This window comes from Coturnix japonica, chromosome 4, assembly GCF_054131305.1.
Source record: "Coturnix japonica strain WE chromosome 4, WE-NBRP24, whole genome shotgun sequence".
NCBI classification, from domain to species: domain Eukaryota; kingdom Metazoa; phylum Chordata; class Aves; order Galliformes; family Phasianidae; genus Coturnix; species Coturnix japonica.
The window spans coordinates 88,834,227-88,851,477 of NC_140666.1; the positions used below are offsets into that span (position 1 = coordinate 88,834,227).

The following is a 17,251-nucleotide window of genomic DNA, read 5'->3' on the forward strand; positions in this document are numbered from 1 at the left end:
AACTTTTCTAATGACATCCCAGGCTGGATGTGGCTCTGGGCAGCCTGATCTGGTGGTTGGTGACCCTGCCCACAGTCAGGGAGTTGAAACTGGATGATGTTTGAGGTCCTTTTCATTCTATGATTCATACTATGACATTATCCCATACCCCAAGCTACGGGACTCAAGCCAGACACAGCCATATCATAACCCTCTTCATGCCAGAAAGCTCAGTTGCATTAGAAGGGACATGGTTTAGTGGGAGCTATTGGTAATAGGTGAACAGTTGGGCTGGATGATCTTTTAGGTCTCTTCCAACCTTGGTGATTCTATGATTCTAAGAAATCTTTTGAGCTCAGAGGAAAACAGATGATTTTTAATGAAACTTCTAGGCACAGATGGTAGCTAGTTGCAAGACAGTCATTTTTTTTCCAATGCAGCACTGGTCACCTCACCAGAATATCAATAACAGTATTCTCTGAGCTCCTGTCAGATTCAGCCAGACATTTTACCCTGGGAAATGCAAAGACTTTCCTTCCAGCTTCACTGCCTTGGATGTTTTTTGTCACTAATACTAATCCATTCCAAACTGAAATCAAATCGTTTGCCTCCCACTTTGCGTTTCAAGCCATGCACTTCACATAAGCTGAACACACAGCTTTGCCACTGTTTAGATTCAGAGAATTATTAAGGCTGGAAAAGACCACTAAGATCACCAAGTCCAACCATTAACCCATCACCACCACATCCACTAAGCCATGTCCTTCAAATCAAGCATAGGAGTTCATAGGTTCTTGTTTTGAATGAGTCTATAAATGTACCCACTTTTGAGAAAGGAAACTCAGATTAACTGTGAGATTAATTATGGCAAGACTAAAAGGAACAGTAATAATATACGTCCTACAGCTTTTAAAAGTAAGGGGACATAGACTCATAGAAAGGTTGGGGTTGGAAGGGACCTTTAAGATCATCTAGCACCAGCCCCTCTGCTATAGCCAGGGACACCTCCCACTAGACCAGGCTGTTGAAATAGACATCCACTGGGATATGGGCATCACCCATATCTACCTACAAACTAGTTCTGATGCAAGCATTTAAAACAAGTCACTTCATCTGATTTTTCCAGTCCTGGGGATTTTCAGCTTGCTTTAACCAACAATAGGCATTAATTTTCAAGAAGAGCACAAGGCTTTAATTAGCCTAAAGCAACATTCCCCCCCAAAGCTGCAAGTTAACAGTTTTGCTTTGTTGCTTCCACCTCTGTATTGACCCTTTACACACTGCACACAAAAAAAGGGGGCTCATGTTGCCTCCAGTGGGCAAATAACCTTACACTTGGTTAACACTGGCAAGGATAAAGTAATCAAGGATGAAGGAGATGGTTAGAAGCACTTTGTACAAGCATTACCAGTTCTCCAGAAACAAGAATTGAAATAGCATCCTGCACACAGACACAAAAATGCTAAATCAGGGTGAGCTTCCAGTCACACATCATGCTGATTTAGAATCATAGAACCCTGAGAGTTGGAAAAGATCTTTAAAGGTCACCTAGTCCAATTGCCCTGCAATGAACAGGGATACACACAGCTAAATCAGTGTAATTACTTAACGCTAAGTCATTTCAGATGGAAGAGCGATTGTATGGATGTAGGAGCAGGTTCTCAGGTAGATGTCTGCCTAGATTTTATATCTTCCTCCTGAGGTCAATCTTCAAAGCCAATTTGGTTTGGTGGTTAGTTTTGTGCGTGTCTTTTGGTAACTTACAAGTCTGAAAAGCAGTCATGAAAAAATTCCTTCTTCCTAACAAATGGGTTTATATCAGACAAGACAAAAATTAGTGCTGTAGCAATAGAACACCACTCTCCAAAGGCTGCTATCAAGTCACATTATGCAAGGCTCTCTCCAAAATTAAAATTTTAAGCCACACTGATTAAACAAAGCAGTTCTGCATACAGCTGGATGCCTGATAGAACAACATTAAGCTTTTCCTTTGGTTTACAGTTGAGAGATCCCCTGCCAAAGCTCACTATTTGCAGCCTAGGGAGGTTTACCCACCCTGCGGCAGGCAGCCACATGGAAAGGTTCTGCCAACCCAGTGCTCAGGAGCTGTCCATAGCCCATGATGTTGGACTGCTTAAGGCTTGCTGACAACAAGTTGGCAAGAAGGGTCCAGATCTGACTCCTGTGCTTATGTAAGGAGATAACCTTTATTACACTAAATGCTTTCTGCTAGCACGGGCATAAAGAATCACAGAATCATTAAGGTTCCAAAAGGTCTGTCAGATCGTCAAGTCCATTCCTCCAATCCATCCCCACCATGCTCCTCAGTACCATGCTTCTTGATATGCTACATTCAAGATACTCTAGTTTCCCAGCACCTCCAGCATGGATCTGGGAGGAGAAATACATTTTCTCTATATAACACTACTTGAAGAAGACCTATAGAGTAGCTGTGCTCAAAGAGGTTTTTTCTGTGCTTTTTTCTTATTTGAGTGGATGTGATTCTTGATCCCAACCAAGCTGGGTAAATGTGAAATTAACTCAGTACACTATAAAAGTAGAGATGCCCCGCTAGGAAATGCATTCAAAACATTTCAAAGCATTTGAATGAGCATACTATGTCATCATTGTCAGCTTGCACATAGCTTTTTAGACATACTGGATGGTCACGCTGACTTCTCTAGATCACTTACATGGGATTTAGAGAGCATCTTCCAACTCTATTCCCTCTACAGGTAGAGACTGAGAGACAGAATAGCTGGGGAAGTGTTGATGATGTTTCTTAGCTGTAGAGCAACTATTAAGATCCTAACAGGTACAGGTTTCAGGTCTTTTGTAGTAATGGCCCCATGCTACGTAGATGTCAATGCATTACCTAAGCATCCAGGGTGCTTCAATACCACAGACTGAACCACAATTTCCTCAGGTAAAATTAACAAGTTAAGTGTCCAGCAAACGAGCCATTAGAAATGACCCCATATTCTCTACATAATAAATACCTCCACTACTGGGCAGCCATAATTTCTCACTTCCCCACTTCCAACCTTATTTCAAAGTCTGTCTTTTGTCATGAAGAGCCAGATGGAAGTATAAACTTTCCCCTGCCTCTTCAGTAATAATTCATAACAGAGCTGAAAGAACAGATCTGCTGCAGAAAACACCCAGGCACTTTTGAATTAATTCCAGTATTGTATTTTGCAGCCAGATTTCTAGGAAACGTTGTGAATAATCCAAGTAATTCAGTGGGGCTTTATTTTGTTTTGGTTTTATTCTTTAAAAACACAGCAGCACGTGGAATTTCAGCTCTGTATCAGAACCCACAGAAATCAGGAATGTTTGTTTTATTCTGTGCCTCCTGATAGAGGGTTCTTAAAATAACCATCTGAAGAGATCCCCTCAGTCTCTCTATCCTAGTCTATGATTATATCTATAGGTAGCAGAAGCGCATCTCCTGCCCTTAAACTGAGCATCTCACCAGGGGAACCCATTGCAAAGGGATTTGTTTCATGAAGGCATTTAGATTTATTTCCTAGCCAAGCAAACAATTCCAAACCAAAAAGAAATCTGAAGAATACACAAATGCACTAAACATACTGAACTAACTGCAAGCTGAAAACCAAAAACAAGTAGATAAAATATATCCAAACATCCCAAGCCAGACAGGGGCCCTTCAGCACAACTGCAATTTCTTTTGCCAGCAAAACCAATTAATAAGTCAGAGGAGACCAAGCGGTGAGGGATTTGCTCCAGAAGACAAAAAATTGATGCTGCAATGGCTGTTGAGCCAGTTTTAAAACAATGCAGCAATTCAGATATCCCCAGCACAACTCTGGGACTCCTTTCCTGGGATTTTGCACTAGAAAAATTTCATTCTCATATCTTATCGGAGAAAGGTCTTGTGTCAATTAAGAAGCTCATCACACATTGGCAGAACATAATTGCTTGCAGCTAATACTGATGCCTTTAGAGCTAATCCACTTGTGGGGAACGCTGGATGCTCACCCTCCCCATTCCCTCATTACCTGGGCACAGGAGGTTGATAGACAAGAAACAAGGCAATGCAGGGTTTGGCAAGTCATTCTCAGAACTGATTGCCAAGCTGCATTTCATCAAGACTCCAATTATCTTTAAGTTTGGATTGAGTCTACTCATCTCATTAGTTACTTAAATTTGCCAAGAAAACTCATTTGAGAAAACAGCCCAAAGAGTCAAACGACAAATGCACAGCCTGCATCAACACATCACCACACTGTGCCAGAGTTTTTGTTCTTTTTGTGTGAAAAAGGCTCAATTCAGACAAGAGCGTGAGTAGAAAACAGATTTTCAGCAAGAGGCTGCTGTCAGAAGACAGCTACCAAATGTAATGAAACATAAGAATGAAAAGCAGGACGTGGCCAACAACCACCACCATACCTGCTGTCACACCACGCTCTCCATTACCAGAAGCTTCTAACTGGGCAGATATGAAATTATTTCCTCATTTTTCCTCTTAACATTACTACTGCAGAGCAGCTTCCCATTGGGTTCTTCTAGCAGAAACTGAGAACTGGAGGATGCCATAAGCCTGCAATTTGTGCCCAAAAGCATGGGCTCCCTTTGATCATCATTCCAGATGTTATTTTTTCCTCAACAAAGAAGTTGAGCATATTAACACATACCAGGAGACCATAAAAACCCCTCTGAGCTCTGAGAATAACCACATATCAGCATCCATTCAATAGAAATTTCTTCCTGAGCCTTTTTCAGCTCCTCACTACCTAATAAAGTGAGCTACAAATTACTAAATACCACACTTTCTATCCAGAAGAGTGTTACAAAGCACCGTGTTGGTGCCACAGCAGCCATTACCCTTGACATAACACACCTTAAAAGCTGACATTTCAACTTTAGCTTATGCCTTAATATTGCTGCACTTGTTATTTAGAACACAAGAGTAAGAAACACTCGCTGGCAAGATAATCTTTGAGTAATGCTTAAGATTTGCCCTGAAACAAAAACATCCTTACTATAAAATATACAAAAAAAAACCCCACATGTACACACAAGATCTCGTGAGGAGATAAGGAGAAAGATGTGCTGTACAAAGAGAGAGTAGCAAGAGATGTTTATCAACCACTGAGGGGGGAAAAAAGAGCGCTAAGTAAACCAAAGGAAGAGTTGATTTTGGTTTTGCTTTTTAGTTGTATATTTTTGAGGTTCGGGGTTTTTTCCTTTAAAAAAAAAAAAGCTTAATTTCTTATTCTTTGAAACTTTCAGGGTGGGGCAAGAGCATATGTTGGTCTCAATGCCAAAAGAGGCTGATCTAAACAAGTGGTACCAAGAAGCAGCTTAATGATGACAGCTGCCAAACAAGCTGCTTTAGGAAACATTTCTTCTCCATAGGAATGGCCAGGCACTGGCACAGCTGCCCAGGGAGTGATGGGGTCACCATCCATGTAAGTGCTCCAGAACCACAGAGATGTGGCACTGGGACGTGGTCAGTGGGCACAGTGGGATGGGTTGGGGTTAGAGATCTTAGAGGTCTCTCCCAGCCTTAGTAATTCTATGAATATAGGCATCTTTCTTCAACCTATGCAACATCCTATAGAGATATCTATACAACACAGTTCAACCAGGGAGTGGAAGGTGACTGATCACCAAGCACTACAATCTTTCTGAAGGTCAAGCACTGTTTTCTGCCCTTCTGTTACTTCATCCAGTGAGCAGAAAGAATCTCTTAGTAGAGCTGACAGTACTTGCTTCCAGTTTCATCCTTTTACTCCTAGAGACTGGCTCTGTTTAGCCCTTCCAGAAAAGGTGAATGAGCCCAGAGAAAGTGCTGACAACAATAATGCCGGATCTACTGCAGCTGCATCTGGCACATACTCTGCTTCCCCTTTCCAGATGTTAACTTAAAAGCTTGTCCCTGGAACACAAACTATGAGCCTTCTGACAGCTATAAGCATCTGCAGGCCTCAGCAACAGGAGTGTTTCAGTCCTCTGACTTTCACCATTGGGAAATCCAGAGCACTTCGTGTACTATTTCTCAAGGCAAGAAATCCCATATCTTCATAGAGTGCATCCTACTGGGACTGGCCTTTGGTTGGTACCTCAAAGCCATCTCTCCTTAACAGCATTTCCCCAAAAACCAAAATAGAAGTTGGAACTTCAGTGCACTTCGGGTTCAGCTGCATGCAATTTCTGCCCTTCATCATTATAATGCCTTTTAGAGCTCAGCCACCTTTGCTAAGGCAAATGATACAAGCTTACAAATGCCTCAACTTAATCTCAGTTCAAAGAAAAATCCTTGAGAGCATCCTGCACTAAAACACTCATTTGCTGAGACTCTCAATGTTTGTTTGATGCTTTTGGCAGAACATCTCCAAAGGGATCTGACACTTTTGCTTGATCTCCACTCCAAGAAGACTGAAATAAATACACTCAGACTGCAATACAGGAAGCCATCCTAAAAAGGACTGGGAAAACAAAGAGCCACCCTGCATAGTCAGTGCTGACAGCACGAAGGTGATTATTTACTGATTTGAATATCTGAAACATCTACAGGACATAAAAATGCAGAGTCTGCTTCCAGTACTAGATTACACAACCACCGTGCAAAGCCTGCATCCGCATGCTCCTTAAGCTACATGAATTTTGCATCACCCGTTTCAAGTTCTTTGCTCTCCTTCCAATAAAGTGATACAGCATATAAGTAAGTCAAACAATACTTGCCACTCTCTTCAAAGAAGTATCCATTCCTTGACATCGCTGCTGGTGGAGATTCTACAAAGAGGAGAAAAAAAACAGGAAGCACGTGAATCATTCTGATGCTGGACACCTTCACCTTATTGCTATGTTCACTATAAGCCTGAATTACAGCCTCAAAATACCACAGGCAGAGATCTTATTGAATGTGGCAACTTCAGCCTTTTGTTTATGGACTTCAGCATTTGCCTGAATAACTCATGCAGTTGCAGTTACTGCAGGAAAACAGGCAGTCTCAGACAACCTGGGCTGGAACCACTGTATCAGAGTGACCTATTGAATCCGAACAAATGCACGCACAAATAATAGATGCTAAGTACCCAAGAGGCTTTTTAAAAAAATACAAGGCATAATGAAGTTCAGTCTGTATCTTACACATGGATAAAGAGAACCGGTTCAGTGTAGCAATAAATTCAGATAAGAACAGGATTTCACATCTTATTCCACTACTCATTATCATTAGGACATCCCCAGAATAGTCCTTGGTACTATTCAAAGACAGGCACCAACATCTGCACTAAAGGAGTCCTGCAAGGACATCACAAATGGGAGATTACACCAACCAAGAGCAAATCCACTCATAGCAGCAGCGCAACCAAATCCTGGCAATATATTTTGGAACATGTTTTGCTTATTAGTGGGTTAGTCCTGCAATTACTGCTGGTAAATTGGGTGCCTAGCATGCAGGGAGATATTTCAATAGCATGGGAACACCTGATACCAAGTCTGGTATTACAGTCTGGGCTGGTTGTTAGCAATGTAGAACCATTCAGACTGTCAGCTGGAAATATCAACTTCTCCCTACAGGTGCATGACGTTTTACAGCAAGTTAACAAAGCTCTTTGTTTCAAGCCTTATGAGTCAACTGAGCAGTCCCTTGCTAAGCAACTCCTAGATGCCACCTCATTGTGCGTAGCTTCCCAGCCAAAATGCAATCAGAAAGAGGAATAGATCTGCTCCATCTTTCCCCACTTCATTAGGCTAATCAAACATTACCTACGCAAGCCCGAGATGAATTTGGGCCAACAAGGAAAGAGGCTTTGCCTGCTTTATTGTTCTGCAGATTAGGTTTCCTGCTTTTCGTTTGAGGTATGAGACTATATTTCCCAAAGACCCTCTTTATATCCCATAACTTTTGGCTTACAGGTTATATGCATGATATCCCCCCCCCCTTTCCCTTTGTCCCATTTTCAAGCAATATAATTCATCCTGGTCCACCGGGAGCCTTTGTGCACCAGACAGACTTAAGTCACACCACTGACGACAGCATCTTCCAGCTCTATTGCTTGTTACAGCTCAGCATGGCTCAGAACAGACAGCATGAGCTGCACAGTTCCATGAGAGACACCCTAATGGTCGTTTAACATCACATACAAATCCGAGGGCAATTCAAATGTCTGGTTCAGGAGAAACACCATGTTCCAAGTTCATCCTAGAACAATGGGCTAGAGGAACAAAAGCACCGTGGCCAAGGGGCACCCATTACACGAGTCAATTGTTTCCCTCCACCTGGAAGGGAAGGAGAAGATCCATCCAGGCTGATTAGCATGCTAACGATCAAAGGAAAGTTGTTGATTATTTTTTTGAAGAGGTTCTTATTGTGTAATGATTGCATTTACGTATTTCAAAGAAACAAACAAAGTATGCCCAGGCAGACAGATTACCCAAGGAACAGAGGCCAGGAGTTCCCCCTGGGATAGTATATCAATTTCTCACAGTCTATTACACCTTCTAAGGGAGCCTGAAGCAATATGTTCATCCATTGCTAGGTAATAGTGAGACACAGCTTGCTCTTCCTTTAACACACCCATTTCTATGGGTCAGATAACACTCAATGAACAGGATTTCAGAGTCGGACACCTCCTCCTTTAGAAACAACTTCAACTGCAGTACTACCTTGGGTTGACGCAGCCCCTTTATAGGACTCTCTGGTCAGGTGGCTTCTCATATTCAGAAGAGCAAAGAGCGTGGTGTGGGATTACAGAGGGCAGTGCCATTTCATTACATGGAACTCATTCCTCTGAGTCACAAATGAGCTACAGTCCTCTAGGCAACACTCTGAGGCCATTATTTTGAGGTGCTGTTTGTTCAGGTGAGTCATAAAACAGAGGCCTTAACCTTGTAATTAAAGATGCAATGGCACATTCAGGAAAAAAAAAGTTGGGCGTTCACCCTACAATGTCCTGCCCCATTAATTTGCCATCTTCCTATGTAACACCGTCCCACAGCTCCGATGGGATTTCATCTTCTAAACAGTTGTGCCAGAGCCTTTTGACAAGTTTCTGCATCCTCCACGGAAGGGGTTACGCATATTGACATCAATAACAGTGTGGAACATGTCCAGGAGGCTAAAGGTGATAGGGGTGTTTACACAAGTCCAGACGCTTGCTATGGGACTAGATGAAAGGTCAACACATTCACAGAGGTGGAGGTAGGAAGGGTGAATTGAGGCCACGTTACCTGTATCTCACAACACTAGTGATAGCAAGGTACACTCAACTTTTTAACAACATGGAATGAAGGAGGCATTAGGGGAAAGAGGAATATCTATATCTATCTATACACACACACACCAGGCTCCCCACTTTGACCATTTACACTGTTTGGCACAAGCAAAATAGCATGCCATAAAAAGCTATGCTAAGACCAAGGCCAGCTCAACTGTAGTTAAGTAGATGCTCGGTAGCCACCAGAAAGGCACATATATCAGCAAACTCCATATGCCTCTCCTTTCACAAAGCTTATGGGAATTTAATTGCTGAGGTCTCAGCTCCTTAGTCATGTTTTGCTCAAGACTGGAGCAATGGGTTTGAGCTGTGCAGAACTGACAGCAAGGCTGTTATCTTTTCAGTGAGGCACATACCCACGTCCTGACACACAGAACTGCATTTCCTCTCCCCATCTCAACTCCATCCCTTGAAATTAAATAAGCTCAACCAAGAGGCCGTTATGAAACACCGCTGTAATCAATATATTCGCTTCGCTGAGGATAGCCTGGCCAGGGACAAGCCTCCAAATACATTAGAGATCAACATTACAGTGCCCCAGGGTTTGCCTGGAGTTGCAGAATTGTTTCCATGGAGTATAAATCAGTCCCTGCTCCTTTGCAGACCAGAGGAACAGACAATATGGGCAGTACTTTGTTATTACAGGGCAGGAGTTCTCTCCCCATACCACTTCTATGAGATCCAAACCTGTATTACTGTTCTCCCAAGTTTTCCTTTAGATTTCAACACTTAAAATCCAAGCAAAACCATTTCAGCAAGACATAAAGCCAGTCTTCTGAGTACAAAGCTGGAACACATTATCCTTAGGAGATAAGGCACACAACACAGCAAGTTCCCTCTCATCCAACACCTACAAGGGACAATCACACTCCAGTTTCTTTCCCCATCTGAAGGTACAAGATGCCATCACCAATTATCTGCCAAAAACATGGAATACAGCTCTTTTAGTAACTTGCTGTTTTTAACAGAGTTTATTCCAACAGCAACACTTTCACCCCACCTAATTCCCAAACAAGTATGTCTATTAAATATAACCCAACTGCACAGGCATTAAGGCACCACAGTCACTTCTTCAAAGATAAGCTTCTGACTAGTACCTCATCTCTTTAAGAGCATTGAATTCAAAGGCACAATAATTGAAGTGCTGCAAAGTGGAAAACAAGGCTTATTTCTCTAGGCTCGGGGATACAAGCTTGGATTTCAAAAGCAAGCCACTGCCCTTTGACTCAAAGCCACTGCAATGACTCGGAGCCACCAAGGGGGAGATGAAGTTCACAGCGCTTCTAACAGGTGGGACATTGAGTTTGACATAGTATGAGGCTCTTGATCTTCAGGCTAAGACGATCTACAGTGGCAAGCAAGGGGCAAAAAGTGGTCGTGCTTCCTGATTTCCTGCATTCTTCCCATTTTTACATTTGCATTTAACAACAAAAAACAGACAAAACCCTACCGTGCCATCTCCCATTATTAAATTCCTGCGGGAGATACTTCTCAGATCTCTTAATAACCCATTTTAAGTCTCTTGTTTTAAGGTTAGCAATAAGCTCTCTTAAGCCTTGCAATATTAGTGGATTACAAATAAAAACACATTCTCTGGATACTTTGATAACTCAATTAAAATGCTCCACTCCTGGCATCTTCCAAGTAAACAGCTCTCTGCAGCTCAAGCCTTATATTGAAGCAAAAGGTAGCTCTAACAAGCTTATAGTATGGGTATTTCTACAAGTGGTACTACAGCCTCATGACCTCCTATATCCCACTTCTTACACCACTTGCAATTGATCAAGACATTCACCTGCTGTCTAAAGAGAATTAAAGAAAAGCAAATCATTTGAACAGACTTCTTGTTTTAACTTCTTGCTTAAGCACTCCGTTGAAAAGCCTTTAGATCATCCCAACTTTCTCTCTGGAGAAATTCCCAGTCATATTAAACAACACTGTATAGCTTGGTTATCTAGAAACAAGTGCTCTGTCCATAAGACATGAAGCATTTCAGCTTTGAAGAAAGGTTTTAGGTCACTTCAACTTGAGCTCCATGAACATGTTTGTCAATGGACAGTGATTCCACCACTGCCTGGGCAACCTGGCCCAATACCTGCCCATTCTTACTAAGAGGAAACGTTTCCCTGTACCCAATCTGAGCCCCCTTCCCAACTTCATCATGAGACACATCTTTCCTATGCAGTGAGGAACCTTACAGTTGCTTGCCCTACTTCATACGGAGATCTGGAGCAAGGTCTGTTTTAATCAGGTGTACAGTGCCAGTCAAAGCTTAGACCTGACAAGAAAACAAAGCTTTCCCTACATAGGGTTTCACTAAACCACTTATTTTAATATTAACTGCAGACTCAATCATCATTCTTCAGTTCTGTCCACCCCCTCCACATATTAAAAATCACTGAAGAAGGAACTGCAGCTGCGCAGGTGAACAGAGAACTGCACCATCATCTGTGTGGTCTGAGAAAGGGAGAAACCATTATTTTCACGTGCCCACTAACTAAATTATACTACTTCCATCCTCCATCTGAAGGCTACAGAGAAATCAGAGGTGTGAGAAAGGAAACCACAAGAAAAGAAAGAAATCAAGAGAAATCCACTGGGTTTTTTTTCTTTTAAATAAAGGTTATTTGGAGCATTGAGTGAAAGGAGCCTGCAGTTGGGAGTCTGAAAAATCTCAGTGTGCAGCAAGAGCTCAAACAGCAGCCAGAGGAAGGAAGCTTCAAACCTCTTTCATAACAACTGCAGCACCGCAGAGGAATAGAAAACAAGCTCAACAGGCTGCAAAGTCTGATCACACCGACTCACTGATCAAGTTCAAAGGCTATCGATACTGCAGGATCTTCCTGCATAGCATTGGCTCATGCCTACAAAATAATTCTCATGGAAGAAGCGAGCAGTAAGATCGTCTGGTGCAAACATCTGCTGCAAGTTATTTAAAACCACTCAAGTCAGCAAGAATGAATGGACAGCAGCAGCGAGAAGCTGTTTTGCCTCAAGTTATCACTTCCCATTGCCATCTACGCAGTTAAGTAGCTGATCTATTCCCACTTCAACTGGAGAACGCTGGTGGGAACTCATCTCTTATTGGCAGACAGAGATGAGGTGTGCCCATATGCTGCTGTTCTTGACAATAATGATCAACCTCCAGGATAAAAACTCAAAGGTTTTACCCATTTTCTCAACACCTGAGAGGTGTTTGAACAAAAATAGCCAGAAAAACACAAGAACTGATCACACTGATTAAAGGAGGGTAATGTAAGCAAAGTAACACTTGTTAACACTTGGCCAGGAACGGTCAGCATAGCCGGTCAGCATAGCACACAAGCACTGCTGCCTGTGGCAATCCCAAACACAGGTTTCGCCTCCCAAAAGCATTCCTTTGCATTAATAAAAGTAGAAGAAAACATGTTATGAAAAGACCGTATCAGTAAACATCAAGAAAAAGACCTTTTGCAATTCATTAAATGGGCAGTATTAATTTACCTCCTACATTTACTCATTTACCTCCTAAGGATTTTCTATCTTGAAGGGATAAAAATCAAGATCAAAAGACCACCTCTTTTTCATTGTGGTTTTACAGCTTTGCTCCCTGTGCAAGCAACACATAGAGCAGAAGCCTACCAGCATCTCATCCCAAGCACAAGATGAGAGGTATAAATACATTTAACATCATAGAATGGCTTGGATTGGAAGAGACCCCAAGGATCATTAAGCTCTAACCCCCCCCACTGCAGGCAGGGCCACAAACCTCCATATCTAATATGAGACCAGGCTGCCCAGGGCCCCATCCAACCTGGCCTTGAACACCTCCAGGGATAGAGCATCCATAACCTCCCTGGGCAGCTGTTCCAGCACCTCACCACTCTCATAGTAAAGAGCTTTTACAAGACAAGCAGAGGAGGTAAAGGGCTCCTGCTTGTCCTCTAGTGATCTGAGTGGCACAGCCACTTGTGCCTAGAAGTCTTCTTAATGCTGCTTTCTACAGCACTGTCCAAATAGATGCTATCGACTTTCAAGACCTCAACCAAATGGGTTTAGTACATCTGTGTGCAAACACCTATATTGATTTAATGTATCAACTCCTGAAGGTAATTCAGAAGACAGTCGTGACCCAAGGAGATTTTCATCAGTTCCAACACCCTTTACCTTAGTGAGCTTTTACATAAATATTGTCCAGAGCAGGCACAAAGGAAGTTATGAAGCCCAACCTTATGGCCAATTGCTGCTTTAGTTAAGAGACTCAGATCCACTCAGACATCATCTTTGCTCTTCTTACATATAGGCATGGCCACCCAATAGCACATTGTTAAATATTCACACATATTATAAATACTCCTCTTGCAACAAACCTGTGTAGATGTCACATACTCTTCCAACTCCTATCTCTAACAGTAGCATCCCTGAAGGCTTTGCCCTGCTTCTTTGCTCCCCAGATAAGTTATAAAGCCCCATAACTTCTTTTGTTGTTGTTTAAACACCAAAGTCTGGATTACCTGAACTCTAAAACTCTTTGAGAAATCTCTATTTTGTTCGGTTTTGGAAGGCACAGCATGAACAGTGAGACATCGCCTAGGGTAATCCATGGTGTGCTGGATTCACCTGGGTCCAGCTAAAGTATCCACCACAGTATGACCACAGTAGGATGCCAGTAAAGCAACTTATGGCTCCGTAGTCCAAGGAGCATTAAAGCATTTAATCTGGGCCCATATATGAGGAGCTGGATATTCTTCTGATGCAAAGAAGCAGCACGAGGAGACCTTAAACCATGCCATGGTCAATCCAGCGAACAAAACCCTAGAACTCATTTCCACAGTTGCTTGCTGTAAAAATAGAGAACATCACATTGAAAGAATAGAGCAGGAAGCATCCTCCTGCCTGCTCACTCCCAGGCAAACACCCACCCACACACAGGCTCAGGGATCAGACAAACCTGCTTTCAAAGCATTTCCCTTACTGCATTGAGTAATTCCCTCTCCCCTTCACCCCCTTCCCCAGCTCCATCCAGAACACCCATTGCAATAAAACCACCTAATGAAAAATAGTAGTTGTCACTGTCGCAGCTGGCAAGACCTCCTCTCCCCAAAAAAACAAGCATGCAGAAGGCTGGCACCAGGCTGCCCAGGTTGACTCATCACAATTGAGCTCACCCCAAGCAATTAACATCCAAGGGTGCCTCCCAGAGGCGAGGAGGCAACCTTGGGAATTAAGAGCAGTGCAGCTGCTTTGCTCTTCCTCCTTGGACAGGTTTCATGGCCATCATCTTTTAGGTGACCCAATGCAAGCTACAGAGCTGGGGAACAAAGACACACTGGGATTTGGCTGACAGGTGAATAATTTGGGCCATTAGATTTATTTTAAACCTCAGGTTTTATTGGATGCTCTAAAAAACATGGTTTAAGACTCATAAGAATTTCTTGCATGAGGGCTACACAGAGAGGAGTGAAAGCAAATACCTCCAGAGATCCCACAGGCTGGCATAGACCCAAGGACCAACCAGCAGAGGCTTTCCAGTAGACCTTTCCTGAACATGTAAATAATTCAGAAAGCTTTAAGTCTTACTGACAGCTTTTCAGATGGCTCTTTTCACTTGTAAGGCCCTATCAAGAAAAACTCATAGCTCATCATAGCAGTAATAGGGCTACAGCCCTACAGCCTCACATCTTGGCCAGGACTGGATATGGGTTGAAAAAGGGTGATTTTAAAAGGTGAATGTTGTGTTTTTGGTTGAAATTCCTCCCCACACAGGAAGATCTTTCAGAGGCCATCAGTGCTGCTGTGTGAAACATGCCAACATGGTTTAAAGTCAGTAGAAATTCCACCTGCTTGGGGCTATCCAGAGGAACAGAGCTGCTCCCTGCAATGGTTCAGCTGGGTTAAATACTGAAAAAATTAAGCTGCAAAGTGTAAAGAAGAAACTACACACCTCAGGTTTGGGATCCTGGTGGAAGAGGTGCTCCATCAGCAGCATGACACTCTCCAGCATCCCCCCAGGATACCAGGACCATGATTGGGAGTGTAAAGTACATTACTACAAAGTTTTTATTGCCACCAAGCAATAAGCTTTGTGTCAAAGTCCATCCTGCACCTCTTCCCACCTCCACTGCCCAAAAAGCCATTTGGATGGATCAGAAGATCCACTCTCACTCACATAAAAAAAGCCACAAGGTTGAAATCAAGATCTAAACTGGAAAGAAGAAGGGAAGAAAGTAGAGCAGTGGTCAGCCCAAATGATCACCAAGAATGTCAGATTTTCAGTTGTGGTTCCAGGAAAGATACCAAAAGGAAAATATCTCCCAGTATTAAAAACAGCCTAAAGGAAAAAGCAAAGGCAGGCAGCTGACTTCTGCAGCCTCAGCCTTCCCCACAGAAGTGGTGATTTCACATCCCAACAGGCTTGGCAGGATGGCACGAGCAACACCATAGTGCTTCTATATCCAGGAGCCACTAAACAGCAAACAACTGTGACAACAACAACAACATGGGTAAGGGGAGAGCCAACAGCACCAGATCAGTCCTTGTCATCCATCATCAACCCAAAATAAAAACGCTTTGGTCCAGTGATGAAATAATTACTGACTGACAACACATGTCAGAGTGTTTATCAGTAGGACACTGTTTATGGTTCGTCTACATGGCTTCCATGGCTACAGCATCAGGGACGATGCTTGCTAGCATTTTTCACATCACACGCATGCATTTTGTTTTCACTCAGAACTGCACTTTCCCCACGTGAAACATCAGTATGTAAAGCCTCTCTCTGGCAGGCTGGGAGGATGTTTCAGCATTAATTTGAGAGGGGGGAAGAAACAATAAAAGAACAGGCAAGACATGCATAAGGAGAAGAGCGCAAGGTATCTTGAAACTAAACCCAACCCCTGAAAAGCAGCACTCTGGTTAAAGTAAACTGAATTCAGGAGGTATCCTCCATCCTTAAACACAGCACTGACATCCAGCACAGCAACAGACAACATCACCGAGCAGCAGAGCCCACTGAAAATCCATCAGGCACTGCCTTACTTTAGTGAATTAAATAATTCAAGAGCTGGCAGAGCAGCCTTTCTGGATTTCCTGTCCAAATGCATCACCCGGCATCAGCAGTGTTCCGGTATTGCCCCTTCAGACCACAACTTACCTGTACTACTTCTTCAATAGAGATGCTGTTCCCATCCAAACAGCCTCCAATCCTCTCCTGGGCTGCTCTGAGCCAGCGCACCCAATCCCCAGTGCCACTTGCTCAGGTGGCCGAGGCGGCAATGGCTCGTGCTTTTTCAGTGCCTCCAATATTAATCCAGCCAGAGCATCTTTCTCCCTCACTTCCAATTGGCGAGCGGCAGATGGGTGGAGTGAGAGCGTGACCCATTAGCTCCCAGCTGGGCACCTCCAGCCCAGCACCCAAACCCAACGCTGTGCAAGGGATGCCAGCAAGCTGCTAACTTCACACCACGATGGGATTCAGGTTTCCTCCTCCAACCCTCTCCCTCCCCCTCCCCAAGAACCGGAGCTTTCCCCTCTGAGAGCAAGGCAGAAAAACAGATTAAAGCAACCCTGCACTTGGGAGCTGGAGCTTTTTTTGCTGGATGCTGTGTGGAGAAAGCTTGTGTGCCTCCTTAAAGAAAAAGGCTTTGTGGCAGCCAGGCTCAACCGAAGCGAGATGCTGTACCTTAGGAGAGAAGTGCAGGGAAAACAAGAGAACGCAAAGATGCGAAAGGAAGAGAGGGGAGAAAAGCTGCTGCCAAGAGGTGGATATAGTGAATCTCTTAAAGACATCGCTGCTCTACTGTGACTGCACAGCTGCCTCCTATGTCTTTTTCCCAGCATGGGCAACGGCAGCACAAGGGTTAATGCAGGCATTCAGCAGCCAACGAGGAGCCTTTGTAAGGGAATGGGAAACAGAGCAGTAAGTCTGGGCTGTTACAACAAGTTGCAGAAAACAGAGATGAAGAGAGCTCACCTCACCCAAGGAGGTTTACAACCCGGTCTGACAGCCCAGCACTTTGCTAAGCAGTACCCACAAAGCTTCG

The 17,251-nt window shown here is 43.4% G+C and overlaps 1 protein-coding gene across 10 annotated transcripts in view; it reads right to left on the bottom strand.

Annotated features, from left to right (window-relative positions):
* SLC4A11 (solute carrier family 4 member 11) overlaps nucleotides 1-17,251 on the bottom strand; it is a 124,157-nt gene that overhangs the window by 64,988 nt on the left and 41,918 nt on the right. For 8 of the 10 annotated variants that reach the window (XM_015863019.3, XM_015863024.3, XM_032444207.2 and 5 more), the window contains exon 2: nucleotides 6,691-6,741. In XM_015863019.3, coding sequence (XP_015718505.2) covers nucleotides 6,691-6,741 — 51 coding nt within the window. Of the gene's footprint in view, nucleotides 1-6,690; nucleotides 6,742-16,362; nucleotides 16,850-17,251 lie in introns of those variants that run through there. The other 2 variants (XM_085545907.1, XM_015863022.3) reach the window with 2 other exon arrangements.